The 20,309-nt window shown below is 32.0% G+C and overlaps 2 protein-coding genes across 2 annotated transcripts; one reads left to right on the top strand and one right to left on the bottom strand.

Moving 5' to 3' along the window:
• The first annotated feature begins 6,874 nt into the window (after positions 1-6,874).
• On the top strand, positions 6,875-12,689 carry LOC111280757 (ELF3-like protein 2). The gene is made up of 4 exons (XM_022868216.2): positions 6,875-8,398; positions 8,746-9,749; positions 11,298-11,349; positions 11,483-12,689. The coding sequence occupies exons 1-4, from the start codon at positions 8,117-8,119 to the stop codon at positions 12,494-12,496; spliced, it is 2,352 nt and encodes a 783-aa protein (XP_022723951.2). The 5' UTR covers positions 6,875-8,116; the 3' UTR covers positions 12,497-12,689.
• A 325-nt stretch (positions 12,690-13,014) lies between these two features.
• Positions 13,015-20,169, bottom strand: LOC111280758 (RNA methyltransferase family protein). The gene is made up of 10 exons (XM_022868217.2): positions 19,669-20,169; positions 18,659-18,901; positions 17,818-17,979; positions 17,496-17,605; positions 16,611-16,719; positions 15,029-15,184; positions 14,777-14,892; positions 14,515-14,681; positions 13,337-13,467; positions 13,015-13,249 (listed from the first exon to the last, which is right to left on the bottom strand). Exons 1-10 carry the CDS (start codon positions 20,017-20,019, stop codon positions 13,136-13,138), a joined length of 1,659 nt encoding a protein of 552 aa, XP_022723952.1. The 5' UTR covers positions 20,020-20,169; the 3' UTR covers positions 13,015-13,135.
• Between the last annotated feature and the right edge of the window lie 140 nt (positions 20,170-20,309).

Here is a 20,309-nt window from a genome sequence, read left to right as displayed (position 1 = left end):
AAATTTATAGATGTTTATTAAGAAAGATTACTAATAATTAAATTTTAACTTAGGTCTTACAAACAAAGTATTAAAACCTTACCACCTCAACGACGCTCCCTTACTTATGTCTCTCTCCTTATGTTGCCAACTCTAATGTTTTTCATCACCAAATCTGCAGAGAACAAGCAAAAAAATATAGTAATTGGAACATCAGATTTTTTAACAAGCAAACAAATTTCAAGCCACTAGTAAAACAAAATACTATAAGAAAAAGGAAAAGAAATTTACCAACTTTGGAAGTTGAATTTCCAATCCTTGGCACTTCCTAGTTATCAACAACCTATTTAAACCAAGAAAAAAAGGAGAGAGAGAGCAAAGGACAATGAAAGAGCATTAATGACTGTTTCAAGTATAGAATCCACATTGAAATTCCTTCTGAAATCTCAACAGTATTGAAACAGACTCGTCATTCTTTGGGCCTGGACTGTTTAGCTCAGTTGACTGTTGATTTTTGGTGTGACCAATTACCAAACTATGACCTTATTGAAAGATGTTGCTATCTCAAACTTTTACCAATTTCCAATCTTTTTCATGCACAATTGATATTTTTAACCAACTGCTCTTTCATTTCTTCAATCTTCCTCTATGACAATTGTAATTTTGATTAAAAAAAAGGTGTTTTTTTTTAATAATGTTAAAATAATATTCTCTTAACCACCGAATGCAACAACGCAATACGACATCAAGTTAATACGACATTTAACAAGAGAATTAAATTTAAAACCCAAGTACATAGCATAAACACTAGGTAAAGTTTAAAAAGTTAATTTAAATATGAACAATGTGTTCAGTCCTTTAAAAGTCGAACTTAATCCATTTAATTTGATTAAAAAAATTCAATTATCTAAATTTATAGAATTAAAACTCGAAAATGATTTAAAATAAAATTAATCCAAACTTAAAAATCTTACTTAAATTATGATCTAAGTTTTAATTAATTTAATTTTAAAATTCAATAACTTGAATTTATATGATTTGAAACAAATAATTCCAGTGTGAAAATGATTAGAATAAAAAATAATTTAAATATAAAATAATCCGACCTTAAAATAACCTAATTTTAGAAAGAACGGAGCAAATTTGAGTAAAATTTGTGGGAGGGAAACAAGCATGTTAATGGGTCATTTCATGAAAATATGAAGTGATGAGGAAATTAATGTTGTTTTTGATGAATAATTCCACATCTTTTCATGGCTTTCACATGACTACTGACTGCTTACGTAAAATAGGAGGTGTGCCTGTGAATGTTTGATCCCTGCTTAAAGCTACACATAAGATGAGACGAGGAAAACTTACAAAAATTAATTAAATTAAGAAGGACAATTCAAGTGTAATCTTATGTAGCAGTTATTAATGCGAACAATTACATCTGAAGAGTTAAATCAGGCAGCCAAAGTTCATAAAAATTTTGTAGGAGGCCCACAATTGGTTAGGGTCTAATTTTTGTTGCTTTTTATCAGATGGTCCCCAATCCATCGTCAAAATCTCAATTAATGCCGCTATGATCTTCTCCCGCGTTATTTCTGCAAAATCCTGACCGTTTCCATAAGCTCTTTGGGTGGGAGTCGTCTCCATCGTCCGCCGCTAGATCTAATAATTTTTGTTTTGGTATCATGTCTCATATTATATTTAATATATATAGCTATACAAATTATTAAAATATAAATATGATAAGAATTATAAAATATATTTAAAATTTAAACACAAATATTATATATTTAATATACGTATTATATATGATACGATATGATTAATATATATATAATTAATTTGTTTAAATATGCACGAATAAACACTAATAATACAAATATATATGAATAGATATAACTAATATGAATATATACGAATAGACAAGATTAACATAAATATATATAAGAACACAATTAAAATAATAAATAATTATAAATTATTCATCATTTATAATTTAATAAATTTGACATATTAAAAATATAAAAAAAAAACTTGCATATTAAAAAAATAAAAAATTTAATACTCATTTAATATGTATTATATATATATTTATTAAATTTAATTTATACTACATAACTATATTAATTTTTAATATTAAATTCAAAATGATAAATTATTAAAGATTAAATAATAAAATAATAATGTATAGGACTAATATTAATACTTATATTATATTTATATTATTAATATAAAAAATAATTTTATAATGATTATTAAATGAATATCATAAATATTTAAAATAGTTTTTATATGATATTAAATAGTTAATTAATATCATAATTAAAAAATTAAAAATTAAAATCATCTTTTATATATTTATATTAAATTAAAATAAATATAAAAAATATGTTAAATGTGTTAATAATATTAAATGTGATAAAATTAAATTAAATATATTATTTATGTCACATTATATGTTTAGATTAATTAAAATATACACTATACGAATTATATCATATTAAAATTTATATCGAGACAAATAAATATTAAATTTTTTTAAAATATAAATATAATTTTTTAAATTATTTTTATATTATATTTTTGTATCATATTTAAAATTATTATGTCTATCTCTTGGCTTGCTTTTTTTCTCTCTCTCTCTTTCCTTTGTATCATTGGTGATTGAACACGTGAACGCAACGCTTCGGATCACCTGTGGCGGATGATGATTGGATGGTGACCTAAATGATAGCCTCCTCCCACGTGGGGGAAATCTAGACATTGAAGGGCTGGATGTGTGGGCACCATTGAGTTTATTTGAATATTGATGATTGACGCCCAATCTTACTCTGCAAACAGTTAACATTTGTCTGCTGGGATTGTGATTTGCGTCTATATCATCTTTGCTGTGGATGTCCTCTACTCAATTTTCTGTCCACATATTAAGCTTTCCATTTTTAACTTTTGTTTTTTAATTTTATTTATCCAAAAAAAAATTCGTGCTCATGTTTTCGAATAAAATCCCTTCTTCCGTACTATTTTAATGAAGTTTCAAGTCTTAACTAACAATGTCATTTTCTTTTTAATTTTAATGGCAAGATGAAGATTTTGAAAGACTAAGTCATAGATGCAAAAGTTTTATTAATATAAAATCCACACCCTGCATTAATATATCAATGTTTTAATAGTTAGACCTAAATTCAAAGATTTTGTTGATATGAGATTCACACAGTTTATATTTTGCAAATTATATATGAGATTTTATCTTGTGTAAACCAATGATATGAAAAATTGGATTTGCATTCTGTGAATATCCTTAGAAAGGTTGCATCAATTTGAGTTGTGAATGTCCATATTCGACAAAATTTTATTTTATTTTTTTTTCCTCACCTCTACTGTCAGCCCACTCTCATTAGCTGCTTGTTAAAAGAGTGTTGCAAATTCATATGTTCAACTATTCAACGCTGTAGTGTGTTGCCATCATCAATGTCCAATGTCGGCAAAAATCAAAGATACGAAGAAATCAAGGTCATCATCATCGTCGTCGTCCGGAGAGAGGTATTTTTAAAACGACAACGACATGTCAGGGTTGATAAAAACTGTCGGTTCAAGTTGGTGGCAGCGAGGTTTCGGTTTGGATGCACGTGCAGAAGGTTTGTCACATTCACTGGCCATAAGCTCAACAACCCAGAAAGGGCCAAAAGCCCGTTGGAGGTGGTAGTGGGACGGGGGGGGGCCTTTCTCTCTTCCAAAATGAAGGGGCGTTGTCCCCAATGTTAACTGGCATTTACAGATTTGTAGTGATTATGAATATGATCCTACAATACCCAAGCTGGATGCTCAGGTAATGAATCATGATCATGACACCCGAGGCCCACATGATCGCCATAGTTTTAATTTCTGTTTGAAACAATTCCGGGCAACGAATCGAAAAACATAAATAAACACACGACAAAAAAATAGAAAAAAAATGCTTTTGAAACAATGAGATCTTTGTTCTTGCGTTTCATCCTTGGTTATTTAAATATAGGTAACAATAACCTCAATTTAGCATGAAAACTGTTAAGGGAACTCTGTCTTTGACTTCACTTCATTACTTTCTATTTGTTCTTTTTTCTTTGGTTGGATACTTTTCATGTGATGGTCTCCTCTGTGTATTGAAAATTTAAACAAATTTAACGTTTCAAAAATCTTAATACATTTTACGACAGAATCATAAAATTTTGTGGATAATATCTTATAAATTAGATTTGATATTATATATTAATGTGTCTCAATTTTTTTTAGTTAGAAATATTAATTATTGACAAATAATCTCTTTTTTAGAAGCATTCTATCTTGCATTAATCTACGTAGAGAAATTAAAGTTTAGATTAAGATTTAGCTTTCAAAACTCATTGAAATCAGTCTAAATAAATTTTCGACACATGATAAAATGTTCATCTTCAAAATGGAAGGAAAACCACACTATAGGGGGAATTACATTTCATTTCCAGGAAAAACATCTAGCAGACTTTATCACTGATTCTAAGGAGAAACAATACCTTGGATCAATATAAGATAAATGTTTTGCTTAGGACAGAATTCTCTATTCATCTAGACAATAAAATATTAATCTAGTTTTTTCTACATATCAACCTTAGATAAGTTGATTGAATATTGCATCAAACTAGCAAAATTAAATATTATTGTAACACCCCAACTCTAATACTTGCACTAATTTATTTCAATTGCTACTTCTCCACTGAACCAGTGCCATGTAGATGAAGATTTATTTCCCTTTTATCTGCAGAAATTTATGCCCAAACACTGTTTCCTTCGGTTCCATTGCTAGTACTTGTATGGGTTGAGGTTGAAGATGAAAACATGCATTTTGGGCTAACAGTTATAAACCAATGTAGCCCAACATTCTATTTAGCAAACGGGCTAAATCTTAGGCTTGCCAACGGAACTTATTCAAGAAGATTGCCCGATGGCCATCCTTTTTTCTCTAGGAGGCAAGAAGGATTGGTTACACTTACAACCCCAAATATATTAGTTATGATAAAGTATATGTAATAAGTAAATAAAAGCATACAATATTCTCTGTCTTCTTTAATTTAAATATTCATCTTGACTCGACTTTTTCTTTTAGTAAAAAATAGGATAAGGGATAAAAAAGCTCTGAAAAAAATTTAATAATTATCCAAAATTTTATCATTTTATTATAATTAATTAAGCTCTAAACATTTATTTTCGTCAATTGAACCCTTATTAGATTAAATTAATATGAAAATTTTCGTCTAATCAAGAATTCAATTAAGCTAAAAATAAAATGTTTAAGGATGTAATAGATGAAAATAGATATTTAAATGTTCAATTAGATAAAAAATAAAAAATTCAGGTCTTAATTAATTGTAATAAAATTATTAGAGGCTTATATGATTATTCAATTTTTATTATAGAAGTTTTTAAAGATTTTCGGATTTCTATTTCTAAAAACCTTTAAAATTTTTGAAAAATAAATTTCCAAAATGAGGTGTAAAAGATAAAAAAAATAATTGACCAATGAATATTTAAGTAATTTCATTAAAAGTTAAATTTTTGAGATGTATAACAAAAAATTGGGATATAAATAGCAACACTCTTAAATATTTTGTCATCTAAGTTATCCAAATAAATTTAAGTACATATTTTCTATACATTACATCATTCAACTAAGAAGATTTAAAATTTTGAATATTTTGTAGTGTCAAGGTTTTGATTACAATAAATTTATAAATTTAAGTTTATTTAATAAAAAATTAAGAAATTATTTTTAAATAAAATTTGAGTGCTTACATGAGTATTATCTCAATTTTATATTAAAAATTTAAAATAATCATAACATTAAATAAACAATTATAAAATAATCAAATAATTATAAAATAAAAGTCCATACATCATGAGCATTCAATTTGGCATTAATGAAAATTAATTTTATGCATGAAATAGCAACTAGAGATACACCCTTGCTTTATTTATAACTTTCCATAGAGTCTCAATTAGACTTTGAAGATTTAATAATCGATATCTCCTCACTTATACTTTAAAAGAAATATATTTATCAACAAGTAGTTGATTTAATTAGTTAAGATTCATTCTCATCGATAAAATAATTTTAAATTTGAATTTTATTGGTGATCACTTGTTGAGATAATTTCGAATGCACGATTTACAATCATCTATCTTAACTTATAAAATATCACACATCTTATCTTGATCTAAAATTTTAAATAATTATCTATCCATGAATTTTTCTTACCCAAAAAAAAAGAAATGAACCTATTTCATATTTAATTAATAATTTTAACTCAAAACTTTTATGGCCCTGTGTATTCCTAGCACATGACATTCCATTATTTAGAAACTGGTCCCAATGTAATGATAAATCCAAAGCACAATTAAATTCTGGTATGATTTTTTGTTGTTTTTCCAAAAAGGATTGTTAGTAAACATTAAAATGTAAATTAGAAATAAGCTTTCGCGATTCTGCTAGTTTATTTTTAAATTGATATAAAAATAAAATATAAAAAATTATTAATTAAATAATCCACAAAAAAATTTAATCTATAATATAGATAAATATAGATTTTCATTTTAATTATAAAACAAAGTTCTTAAATTTATTATTTATTATCTTCTTAATATTTGTAAAACTATTAAAACAATAACATTATACAAATAAATGTAATTATTATTATTTTTATAAAATCTGACTAATTTCCTTTGTTGGCAAGCAAAACCGAGTAATTAATCACGTGTTATGAAATATCGAGGCAAAGATCAACTCTTAACCCAAACTCCAAAAGAGAGCGTGCACATCCCCATACCGTATATTTGTCCACCCCCAAACCATAATGATTAGACCATGTAAACCACGCTCCAGAGTCCAGACACCCACGTGAAGACCAAATCCCACGACTTTCTCAGTTCCGTGCAAACAAAAGCTGGAGAGAAAAGCAAGGAAAAACAAAACAAAATATTTGCTCGAAGGAAAACGATCTTTTAACGGATTTTTAGTTAAAAGATTGGCCAAATTTTGAACAATAAACAACGTGTGGCCGAGAAAGCCGGACTACCTCGTTAATTATTCACATGTCAAAGGGACTCAGTCACTTGTTTTACCACTCCGGTTCTTTTAAATTTAATCATCTGTTTCTTTTATTATTCATTGCAGATTCTTCTGCTTTTTCATGTACTGGATATCCAATGAAGATATGACATGTCAGCAACATGATATATTTTGATGTGGCAGGATCTTTGATGTTTTTGGGAAATGGATAACATGAGACAGGCGGAAGTGCTCGAAAGGATAGAGAGAAGTGGGGAGTACCGGGGGGCCAGGGGGTGTTCTTTTTCCTCAGTTCTATCCACTCCAGTTTGAACCCACGACACAATTTTGCTTTCATTTGGTTTATAGTTTTTTAATTGGTTCCATGGTGATAGAGTTTTTTGCTTTTGGGTGATTAGAGAGAGAAGAGATCTTCTCTTGTGGAATTCCAAGGCAACCCTCTTCTTTGGCAGAATCTATCTTTTTCTACATTTTTATCTATCTTACATACTTTTTTTTTCCCTTCTTTCTATTCTTCTTTTACTTTTTATTATTGGGTTCTCTTTTTTGGAACTTTTACTTACAGTTTTTGTTGTATAAAAAAGGAATGTTAATTGTTATATTGTGGTGGTGGTAGTGTTGGCATCTGAATATCAGCTGAAAGTTTGCTTCTTTTTGGGGTAGGTGAGAGGCTGGATGTTGGTGAAATTTGTGTGTTGTTATCAGTGGCTTAATTCGTTCTACCTGCTGGGTTATTGATTTTTGGAGCAAAAGTTTTGATTTTTATGGACTGTTTAGGTCCTGGATATTAGCAAAAACTCGTTTTTGTTAGAGCAAATTTTCATGAGTTCATGTTTGTTGTTTATGGTTTTCAGTCAAAAGATTTTTTTTTTTTAAGGTGGGGGTGATCTTTGGATGTTGATAGAGTTCTGAATTCTTCTTAAGAGACTGATTCTGATGGTTGAATTAATCCAAAGTAGGTTGATTCTGGGTGATTGTGTTTCTTGGTGAGAGTTATTCAATTGCCGTCAAGGGACCAAATTTTTGGTCTGTATTGCATTTAGTTTGAAAGGATGCAAAGGGATTGTTTTGATGGTGGAAGAACCAGTTTTTTTAGTGGAATTTTGTGGTGAAGGACTGGAAATGATGATGAGAGGAGGAAAAGATGAAGCAAGGGTGATGAGTCCTATGTTTCCTAGGCTTCATGTGAATGATACAGTGAAAGGAGGGCCAAGGGCACCTCCAAGGAATAAAATGGCTCTCTATGAGCAGTTCAGTATCCCTTCCCAAGGGTTCAACTTTGGATCACTATCCATGCTGCCTCTTCCATTAAATAACAACAGCAGCTTGGTTCCTTCAATATCATCAAGCCATGTAAGTTTGCTAATTTGAATGAATTCCTAAAGTCATAGGATGCAATTGTCTCCTTCAAATTACCTTGTTTGAATGGTCTTAAGCAATATGATTGCCTTTGAATTCTGTTTTGTTTCTTCTATCTGTTAAATTTGATGCAATTTGATTTAAGGATCGGTGGTTTTTATTGATTGATTTGCATCTTTTCATTAAAATTTCCTTGGTGGGATCATCCAGGCGTTCTAGATTTAATCAAATACTTCTTAACATATGTTCAGTCAGTAGAACAAAATCTGTGTGAATTTCTGAGATTATGTGGATTGATGTATATTTTATCTTGTGTGACAAGAAAATTTTCATATTTGTAGGGTGGTGGCAATGAAAAGAGTATGTTTGTGCCATTCGACAACTTCCATGAATCTTCAATTTTGGCTGAGAAGTTTCATTCTTATTCCATCCCTGGGACTAAACTAAAAACCAAGAAAGGAAAACAAGAAAGAAAATCCATGGAAGCTACATATTCCCTTAGTTTGGATACCACACCAGCAATTCCAGCAGTTTCTGAAAGTAATTCGTTGCAATCACTCCATTTCTCTAACTTTAAGAAATTTTCTTTAAGGAACCTAGGATATGATGTTGACCTTAGGGTTCCTACATCTGTTCTGTCTGGAATTGATCAAAATTGCAATTCCAGTAAGCAGATTGAAGGCTGGGAAAATTTTTCTAAATTGAATTTGAGCTCTCCAATGCAACTTCAAACTGCTAATAAAAAGCAGAAGAAGGAAAATGATGCTGTTGATCCAAAGTCTAGAATACATGTTGGGAACCAAGCTGAGGAGAATGGAAGATTATTTAGAAGTAGTCAGGAACTCGCGGAAAGGTCTAATTCAATTCTGTCAAGCAGAGATAAAATCTTGGCAGACACATCATCTGACCTGTCAATAAAAGTCAAGAATTCAGAATCATTAAAACGACCTCGTGATGCTTCCTATAACCAAGAAAATAAAAGCAGCTCAGTGGATATATCGAACAGTAAAGATGGTCCAAATGCTGTGTCGCATATGATCTTCAGGGAAAATATTATGGTGGAATCTGGCAGATGCCTGGAAAATGCTTCCAAGGTGAGAAATGAGTCATGCTTGAGACAATCACATGGAGTTGAAAATGGAAGTATGAATGTGCTTGAAAACAGAAGTAAGGCCCATGAAGAAAAGAAGTGTGGCGATTTGAAAGTTGGGGGTGTTGACGGACATAACAATGTCCCAGGTGCCTCTATGGTGGAGTCCATATCTCCTTTGGATATATGCCCTGATGATGTTGTGGGAATAATCGGTCAAAAGCATTTCTGGAAACTAAGAAGTGCTATTGTCAAGTAAGTATCCCTCTTCTGTTGTTGCTATGAGCATCTGTTATAGCTAATGAATATCAGTAGCATGTAGTCTATTCAATTTTGTTTAGCACAGCTGCATTTTTATATCCATATCTTATTTAATATTTCAGCTTCACTTCATGCTCATTATCGGTGTACACATGCTAAATTCTTTTAGTTTAAATGTGTCTTTTCAGTTAACAGTTTGAAGCATCCCATTAATGGATTCACATTATTTTATCATTTTACAAGTTATAGAAATTGGCAAAAATCTAAGCTGGTGTTATCGTCATTCATTGAAATTGACGGCAACAGAGCCCCAAATATTCTTGTAGTCTTTCAGGGCACCAAATATTCCTCCCACTCACAGAGTTACATTTAATAGGAGGTCATCCCTGTCTTTCATATCTTACCCAATCTTTGAACTGAATCATGGAGGGAGAATGGCTAATCCTATTCTTGATCCATTTTATGGACATGGTCACTTTGATCATGTCACTCTAAAATTGTTCAGTTTAGTGATGGAAGTGCAATGTTAAAAATTGTTCATGCATAACAAACAAGGTATAAAAAAAAGAGAAAAGGAAAATAGTCCCTTTTCAAATGTCTTGACTAGGAGAAAAGAATAGAAATCAGGTTACCAGAAAAAGAAAACCATATTGGTGCAAAAAGCAAGGGATTCCTCCGACGACCTTATACTAGTCATATCTTAACCATCAATATCTAGTTAAGAGTGAATCTTTTGGAATTACGATGGGGCATCACAAAAAAACTGTCATCAAATCGACATTCTTTGTATTCCATTCTACTAATTTTGATTTTCCTGTCTTCTTTTTGCTTTGTGTTATTTTAGTAGTTAACGGTCACGAACTCTTTTGCAATCATACCTAAATTACATCGAAGTGTATAATAATTTAGCATATGTTGTTGAAATTCTTTCTATTTTGCTATGGGTAAAGGAGTAAAGGACTAGCATATTGATACTGTCATATCTAAGTATTTTTGTCTCCAAGGATTCATATATGAAAACTTCTGATTTACAGAAAACTTCTGATATACAGTCCCTTTGCCTCCACATCTCTTCAATCATTCTTAATACTTCTCTCTCTCCCCCTTGCATGTAGTTATTTATTTATTTATTTCCTTGCTTTAGAAGATTGGTCTATTTTAAGTCACTTTTATTAGTTTCCCCTGTATATCAATGCAAAATCCATTGCCCTTCATGCATATTGGAGACGATGAACTCTCTAGGAAGTGTGAAAGTTTTGTAGTATGCGCATGGTGTCTTCCAGGTCATGAGAACTATAGTTACATAAGTAATTGTTGTTTGGTGTTGTAACCTGCAGATACTCTTGGGTCTTATCTTTTTTGTAAATGCTTGATGTATTGCCTTTATGTCTTCCATATGTAACTGCTCTTTTTTGCTCTTATTGTAAAATGTTTAATATAATTTGCTGTTTCTATCACTTTTTCTAACTCTTCACAAAAGCAGTCAAGAGTTGCTGCTAGCTCTTTTTCATGAGATACTAAATGTTATATCACTGTTTTCAGCCAACAAAGAGTCTTTGCTGTGCAAGTCTTCGAGTTGCATAGACTAATAAAGGTAAACAGGTCAATGTACTATTGAGTTGCTAGGTTTTTCAGCAAATTATGTATGTAATCTCATTTTTTCGTTTCTTATCCATCTATGTAAAATAAAAACTAAAGGAAATTTACTTTGCATTGATCTGGAGCAGGTTCAGAGGTTGATTGCTGGGTCACCACATGTGTTGGTTGGAGATGCATTTTATATGGGCCAACCATCTTTAGATGTTTCTCCCATCAAGAAGTTGTCATCTGACTATGTTCCTGAACTGCCATTGGTTGTTAATGTCAAAGATAATTCTCAAAAACCAAATATTATCATTGAATGTGCAGATGAGAATGCAGTTGCAAAGCTTCCCCCTTCTGCAGATGATGATACCAGTAAAGGACTTGTTACACAGCGACCCAAATATGGGCCTGATTCAGGAAATAACTTGTCAACACCGATGGCTGCCAATACTGGGCCCTCTTCCTGGGGTTTCTCTCCTCCTGGAAGTCAGTGGTTAGTTCCCGTTATGTCTCCTTCTGAAGGACTTGTTTACAAGCCGTGCACAGGGCCTTGTCCTCCAACTGCAGGTTTCTTGGCACCAGTTTATGGGAGCTGTGATCCTGTGAACCTAGCTGTAGGAGGTGGGGACTTTCTGAACACAGCTTATGGTGTTCCAGCTTCTCACCAACAGGGAATTGGAATTCTTCCTGGCAACCCTAGTATAGGTCAGACCTACTTTCCACATTATGCCATGCCAGTTAGGAATCCATCAGTTTCCAGCTCAGCAGTTGAGCAGATGAGCCCGTTTACTGGAGTTCAGTCAAAGGGGAATCAGTTATCAACAGGTGATGTAATCTTCACCATAACTCAACCGAGTTCATGCAACATGTCAAGTCAGATGAGTCAAGCAATATCATATTGTGTTGGAAAACTGCCTGCGTCAAAAGAGAGCAAAATACAGGGAAGTACGGCAAGTAGTCCCTCTGAGAGGGCTAGAGGTGATGCACTTCCTCTTTTCCCTACTGAACCTACAACTCAAGCATCTAATTACAATGCTCAGACTAGTGGGCAGCGAACACGGGTGATTAAGGTTGTTCCACATAACCGCAGATTAGCGACTGAATCAGCAGCTCGGATCTTCCAGTCTATACAAGAAGAAAGGAAACAGTACGATTAGTTTTTGTATCCAATGAGGCTTATTTCGCGGAAAATGACTTGCGTGTCTGTATCTGTAATTCTTTTATGTTAATAACATGTACATAGGCAATATAAGGTTGAAAAGCAATCAACTGCTGCTCAGTTGTAACCATGCTTTGCTTCTATGTTTTATGATCAAGAGGGCTTTTCTGTAGGAGCCATTTTGCAGCAAATTTTAGCCGCGTTAGAAAATCACATATCAAGCATTTATTGCACCATAAGCCTTTAATTACCAAGCATTATAAGTCTGCTTTAAATACAATTCTGGATGAAGGAGAATTAGAAGAAAGTCCCACGTCACATGCGCTTTCTGGTTCTTTCCCCCTTTCTTTTTTTTTTTTTTTTTTTTTTTTTTTGTATTTCATGGTTTAACAAATTCTGGCTCAGAGTGGTTTGAGGACTCTGCTGTCTTAGAAGTTGCTTTCATGGCGTTCACATTGATGTTGAATATTTCAATTTGGAATTGTTAAGCTGAAACTGCTAAGAAGAAAAAGCCAATTTGAAGGATGCAAGTGTTTCATTGCCTAAACAGTTAAATTCAAAATTACAAAACTAATGAAATTAATAAACAAATTTATCATAAAATAAAGAATTCTCATAGTATTTTAAAGGGTGAAAGTTAGTATTCAAGAAGCTCCAATTGGCAAACACATTCAATATGAGGAGTATGAGGGAACATATCCACTGGCTGTATGCTTTTTAACTTGTAACATCCTTTGATATTTTGCTCTATCTGCATCAAATTAAGGTTTTCAATTGCTTCAGATGATAGATTATTAGATTTTTCAACAATAATGATTATAGAAGTAACCATACTTACCACACCATGGCAAAGGTAATCAAGATCACGAGCGCAAGTCGCAGGATTGCATGATACATAAACAATTCTTGGAGCTTTAAGCTTTAGCAGAAATTTGATTAACTTCATGTGCATACCGGGTCTATTTGGATCTGCAAATCACGGTTAAAATCTCAACCCTGAATAATATCGCAATGAGTACAGTCAAACCACAGATCTTCAACTTCTCCCACCAGGGTGAACCTTGACTTCGTGGAAAGTTTTAAGTATGGTTATTTAGGTTTTAGGTTCAGGAAAGAGCGTCCCTCCTATCACGTGTCGAGTTAATTATTGCTAATTTGATTTCAACATGTTAGAGGAAAGTCTCTATCTAAACAAGCAATCTTAAAATGCTCCAAGTTGTCCCTTCACAATGTAAAATTTTTTATGAATATAAAAAACTTTGCTTGATAAGAAGAATGGAAAGAGGTAAAGACAAGAAAATAGTTAATCCAATTATTAAGTGGAAAGTGGCTATGAAACATAACATTGGATTAACAAATTTTTCATTCTTGACCCTTTCCATCTGCCAAGTAAAGCCTTAAATCTCAGCAACATCATTTTTGGCAGCTATCTAAATAAGCACATTCAAGATACTCTAGTCAGAGAACATTACATACATGTATTAGAAAGGAGAATAGACACCTGTAACAACAACGATTCCAGCGCTAAATGGACATTAAATATTTCCCTAACTATTCTAGAATATTTGAATAGAATGTTGTTAAAGGAAAAAAAAAAAAAAAAGGAGGGTGAGCAAACTAACATCATATTTGCACTATTTGCCTGAAAAAGGTCGGAATGCAAAAAAAAAAAAAAAGGGGGGGGGGGGGGGGGCATAAGCACACTACAATCTTTGTGAAAGATGATTTTTCTTCAAATTAAATTTAGTCAACACTAACAAGTGTAAATCGCAAACCAAGTCTTACTCATTAAACACAAATTTAAGAGTTGCCACTAATTTTTTTTACTAAATGTGATTGGTTACTTGAATGAATATATTCTTTTAAAAATATCCTAAGCTTGACAAAGGGTCTTTAAAAGAATAAGTTTTGATTTACATCTTAAAACTAAATTCGGGAGCTCGATTACACATAGAAAAGGTTATATCACCATTTTTTAAAATGGTCGGTAAAAGAGGTGTCTGATAGGATGGTTACCTGAAATGACGATATCAGGCTTTGGAAAATCTTTGCCAAAATTTTCACCAATTTTATTAAGATCTCCTTGGATAAATGTAGCATTACTTATTCCATTCAGCTTGGCATTTCTATGAGCATCTGCGATGGCTTGAGCAACCACTTCATAACCATAAACATGTCTAGCCCTGAAAAATAGAAAAAAATGATGGCAAAACAGAATGTTTACATGGCAGCTCCCTACATATGAGATCATATTAACAGAGGCTGGGGAGGGAAATACTTTTTGGCAAGTGTTAGACCAATAGTTCCTGTTCCACAAAATAAGTCAAGGACAATTTCAGAGCCATCTCCTCTCAGGCCAGCACAATCTTCAATAAGTTTATAGAGGATCTCCGCCTAACAGTGCAGAATCATTTCAGTAAAGGTCATGAAAAGTAACCATGAAGCAAAACAATGAAACATACAAGCAACAAAATTACAGTGAAAAGAAGCATGACATATGAATGCATTCAATATCAGTCAAGATAAGTACCTGATGAGTATTTGTCTGGAAAAAAGAGTTTGCAGAAATTTGAAATGTTAGACCTCTCAAACTCTCTGTGATTGTAGATTTTCCATACAAAGTATACTCCTCCTCCCCGACAGATGTGTTACCAACAGAAGAATTTACATTATTCATAATGCTAACCTATAAATCATCAGGCAAACAAACAGAAATACATAAATAATTTATCTTGTTGCTAAAAACTTAATGATAATATGCTGAGCAAGATGCCTTATCTAATGGAGAATCACTTTCAAAGTATATTATGACCACTTTAAAGATGAGTTTCAATGAAAACACCAACGGGAAAGATGGAAGAGCATAAAAGATGTGAAAATAAGAGTCACCACAAAAAAGAACATGACTACTCAGAAGCCAAGGACAACCAAGCGTCCAACATTTTCCTTGACTTGTATATTCTCTGGGTAGAAGAAAAATAATTAGGAAGACACTTAGGGTTATAAGCAAATGCTAGCATACAATCAGTCCATCTTTCCCATTCTCAAGCCAAACCAAACTAATAAGCCAAAAAGAATGAAAACTGTGCAAATTTCATTGGGGATAAATCAGAACCTTTTATTTCATCATTAACTAGATGTAATATTAAAAGGAAATCACTCAGGAGCTCTCATTTCACTCATTCATTAAGAATCAGCATTCCATATATATATATATATATATTTTTTTTTTTTTTCTTTTTAATTTTGTTGATGTTGATTTGTTGACAATAACTTTATGTCAAACTAAAGGGGAGAAAAACCATGACAAAGAATCACCTGGCTTAGACATCATAGAAAAATTTTCTCTGATCATGTCATTTGATGTGAAGAAATTTATGAAGCCTAATTTTGCATCAATTATCAGCTTAGATTTGCAGTCAGTCAAACCAATCCAACCTAGGATCTAAGGATGAAACAAGAGCAGTAAAAATGCTTGTTCAATCTCTGATAACTGGTTTTATCGGCTTCGACCAGATTTGGGATCATTCGATAGTGTTTGTTTTCAGAAAACAAAGCCATTTTCTGTTTTCATATTTTTGGAAGATAAAAACATGAGCGAAAACGTATTTGATAATTGAAAATGAAAATAAATTTTTAGAAAACAAAAATGAAAATGGGTTGCAATATAAAAACAAAAAATGATGTTTTCAATTATGAAAACAAGGGATATACATTACTTTTTTCCTTATGTTTTGCAAGTTACCATATTTGAACACTTTTAATGTCATTAATTAATAAATATATTATATTTATAATAGATGCCATTAACAGTAATATCATTGAATATTTTATTTATTTCCTTATTTTGCATTTTTAGAAAACAATTTTTATTTTCGTTTACCAAATACATTTTTAAGAAAACAAAAAAATAGAAAATAAAAACTATTTTCTAAAAAATGAAAATAAAAAATATTTTCTCAAATCAAACAGAGCCTTCAATTTTAATCCAATCCAAGAATCAAACCAAACATAAAAATTGGGAGATCTACAGTAGGTCAAAAGCTAACTGCACCATATAAACAAAATAAAGCAAACACATGTTGACAAAATTACGCATAATTAACACATACCACTTCAGGAATAGCTGAAATTTTCTCAACTAGGTGTTTCAGCAACTCTGGCTTGTAAGATGAGGTGACAAAGTTAACCATAAGTTCAGGGAGACTGGTCTTCATGTCTCTGGAACACAAATCATAATTTTGGAATATGAAGGGGAATATTGAGCAGACATGATAATTAGAGATCTATGAACTCAAAGAAAACATATCTTGAAACCTTCTAATTATTTTCTTATGATAAGTGAAAACATTTGACTATAATTGCATGAATAATACAAAAGACTAAAAGTTGGCTGCTGAGTGCTGAGTGCCAACTTTGCACATATTAAAATGAACCCTCTGAGTAATGATAGTTCCTTTAGTCACCAATTTCTTCCTTAGTCCACAAACTCACAAATCTCTCCTTTTTATAGTTAAAAATATCAAACTCCTTCATTTAAAAACAATATAAGTGAACCTATTACCCAAAAGAAAAAGGAGAGGGATATTCTCAGCACATTTAACTTAATAAGTAAAATAAGTTTAGTCAACCATGAATACTTGAAAACAATCCATCGATAATTGGAATAAACTAATTTGCCAAGGTGATACATCAATATTTGATTTGGACTTTAATCAGACAAACTTCCATTGGGATCTTAAAATTTCTACCACTCAGATTCTGCTGACTTTTACTTTTCACTTTTTATTGTTCCTCTATTAGAGCCAGATAATCTAACAGATTATATTTTGCTAATTATTCAAAAAGGGGTTGACATGCTGCAACTTGCAAGAAGATGTACTACTTTTTTTGCAATACTAGTGTCTTATATGTGTAACCACCATAAAATGAGAAACAGCTCATGCTTAAATATGAAAAAGTAAGTGGTAGCATGTAAAACAATAAAACAAAAGTACCTTCCAGTTCTCAGAACTAGATGCTTAAGAAATCCAGCATGAGAGTGAACATTATATGGAGAAAGACCGAGTTCTGGATCTTTCCAAAGATCTTGGACAGTTGCAAGGATCTACATATCTAAAATGCAAGTCAAGCGAGTACGAAAAAACAAACTTCTATTACATAAAAAAATTCTACCTGTCAAGAAAATTTCAAACAAAATAGAGTGCATACCTTGCGACCAGAATATCATATAAGAAAACTAATGAAGATAGCTTGCACACGTTATGTGCCTTAAGAATAAACAACCCAAAGTAATTCAAGGAAAATAGAAGTACACACCTCGTTAGCAGGCTCACTTTGTAATAAACATTTGTCAATATTTAGTATCTTATCAAAATAGCCAGGAGCATGCAGTCCAAGTGCATAGTTCTCATTACCCTCTAGTTTCTTGTTTAATAATTCCTTGGGTAACCATTTCTGTGAACCAAATGAGAACTCCATCTACAGAAGCAGGAAAGTAGCAGCTGAGAATATCTCATATGCACACATTTATTTGACAAAAAAAATTGCAAATTATTAGACAATGCTGCTGAGAAAGTAAATGCTTATAAATCCAGTCAATTAGAAGTGGATTATAAGGTCAATAAAAATGCATGCCAGTGATCTCTATGTTCTTCTCTCACTTTAACCAATGCTGAAATACAATAGAAGATCCTGACAGAAAACTTGAATAGTGGCAGCGTAGAAGATGCCAGAAACGTTTTTCTTTCTCTCAAACTTTTATTGGATCTACTCATACCATGTTGATTACAATGTCATGATTAAGAATAATGCAAGTGTTCTCACTGTAGTCTACCTGATTCTAAGTTGTGAGTAAAACAAGTACCATTTTGTCTACATGCAATTAAACACAGCAAAACTATTTAATTGAAACTAAGAAAAAAGAACTTAAATCAAACAAGATCATGAGGTCCCTCCATATCCAAAAATTATAAGATACTCCAAAAATGGATCCCTTGTGATGAAGCCCCCATAAGAATCATAGGATTGAATTCACAGCAAATGCAGACCTCACAAACTACTTTACAATATACTTTAAGTAGCTAGCTAGAGAGACAAATATTGCAGTTTTAGCAAAGAATCAAACTAAGCCTTACTAAGATCTGTATTCCACACGAACCTTATTCCGATAATGGAACTGTATATCACAGGGAACAATGGACTTCATAATACTTGAGAAATCTGGGTTTTTATCAGAAAACTTTCCAACATAGATGACCAATTCACGTACTTGTTGCTCCTTTGCTTTGAGTTGAGCCTGATAAGACAGGTTTTGTGTTTTACAACCTCCACAGTATGATGCATACTCACAAGGTGCATCTACAAAGTCCCAATGAGGAGATATTGTCTTCAACTTGGTCACCTGTACATTAACAAAATAAAACAACATTATATTATTGTTAAAGGATCAAAATCCCCAGAAACCGATATTTGAACCCATATAACTCAATTCAGAAAATTTTAACCGACTACATTACCGTAAGGCCTTTCACAATATCATAAATCTTTTGGAAGGAAACATACAAGCAGAGTGAATGATCAAATGTGTAATGCTTCGGATTTCAGAAACACCTTTTGTGGACTGGAGACTACTCACCAACTGTTACTCTGTCTAAGATATGAACTCAAAATTAGAAATTTATAGACCGTAACTTGATTTGTTTCTAAGGTTTCACCGATTAGTCCCATCATTAGCACATGAAACTGTCTTTATAGATCATAAATTCAAACAATTGTGACACAAATAAGATAAAAATGCTGCTTTTAAATTAGTCCACCAAGCTTCCAACCTTAATTAAATCATCCAACTTAGATGAAATGAAATGTCAAAGAGCCAAGGCAATAAATATAGGAGTCAAGGTGTTTACTCCCAATTTTCATCCTCTAATATTAATGCTCAAAGTATTTCGTAAAAAGGATAAACTTAAAGAGAACAAAAGGGGAAAATTTTCAATAAACAAAACAAAAAAAGTGTCTTCTTTTTTCTACCCTTTCCTTCATTTACTTAGAACCAAATACATAGAAATCATCAACAAAACAGATGTAAAAACCAAATGAACAAAACCCAAAAGTCAAATTAAACAAACCAACTAAAAAGATGGTGCCTTTGCTGGCATACATATCATTTACCTCAGCGTAATTTCCTTTCTTACGACTAACACGGCCAATGAAACGTTCCCCAGGAAGTGCATTGTCACACAATAAAACAAACCCAGAACCTGCCACCTTGCAAACACCTTTCCCTTTAAAGGCCAAGCTCTCACATTCAAGCTCCAAGACTTGGTTTTTCTTCGGAAAGAATGCTTGTGAATTACTGTTGTTGGTTTTTTTGGCGTTAGCATCACCGTTGTGGCCATTGTCAGGGTGGATTTGGAGTGGGTCTTGACTGGGAAACGCGAGAGATGCGGTGCAGTGGATTTTGCGGAGCCATGGTCTAGTTACAGCGAAGTGTCTTAAGGCGTGGCTTGGGATGGTGGCCATATTAGGGGTTTTGGGTTTATGAAGGAGAGGGAAAACTGAAGAGATAAATATATGTGGTAGTTTACACTCTTGAAAAAGATTTTGCAGTCCTCTTGATCAAGTGATCCATGAATATAAGAATTTAATAAAAAGAGATCGAATTTATTTTTCAAAATATGTGTATAAAACATTAGTTTTTATGTGGATTTTTTAGTTAACTTGATTTAAGAAAGCCAGTTTAGAATTCGATTTTTTTTTTTTTATGATTTATTTAAAATTTTACATGATAATTTTGATAAAATGTTTAATTT

The sequence above is a fragment of the Durio zibethinus genome, chromosome 28 (assembly GCF_047325235.1).
Source record: "Durio zibethinus cultivar Kanyao isolate XHJ-2024 chromosome 28, ASM4732523v1, whole genome shotgun sequence".
In the NCBI taxonomy this organism is placed as follows: domain Eukaryota; kingdom Viridiplantae; phylum Streptophyta; class Magnoliopsida; order Malvales; family Malvaceae; genus Durio; species Durio zibethinus.
This window is presented reverse-complemented; position numbering and strand designations above follow the sequence as displayed.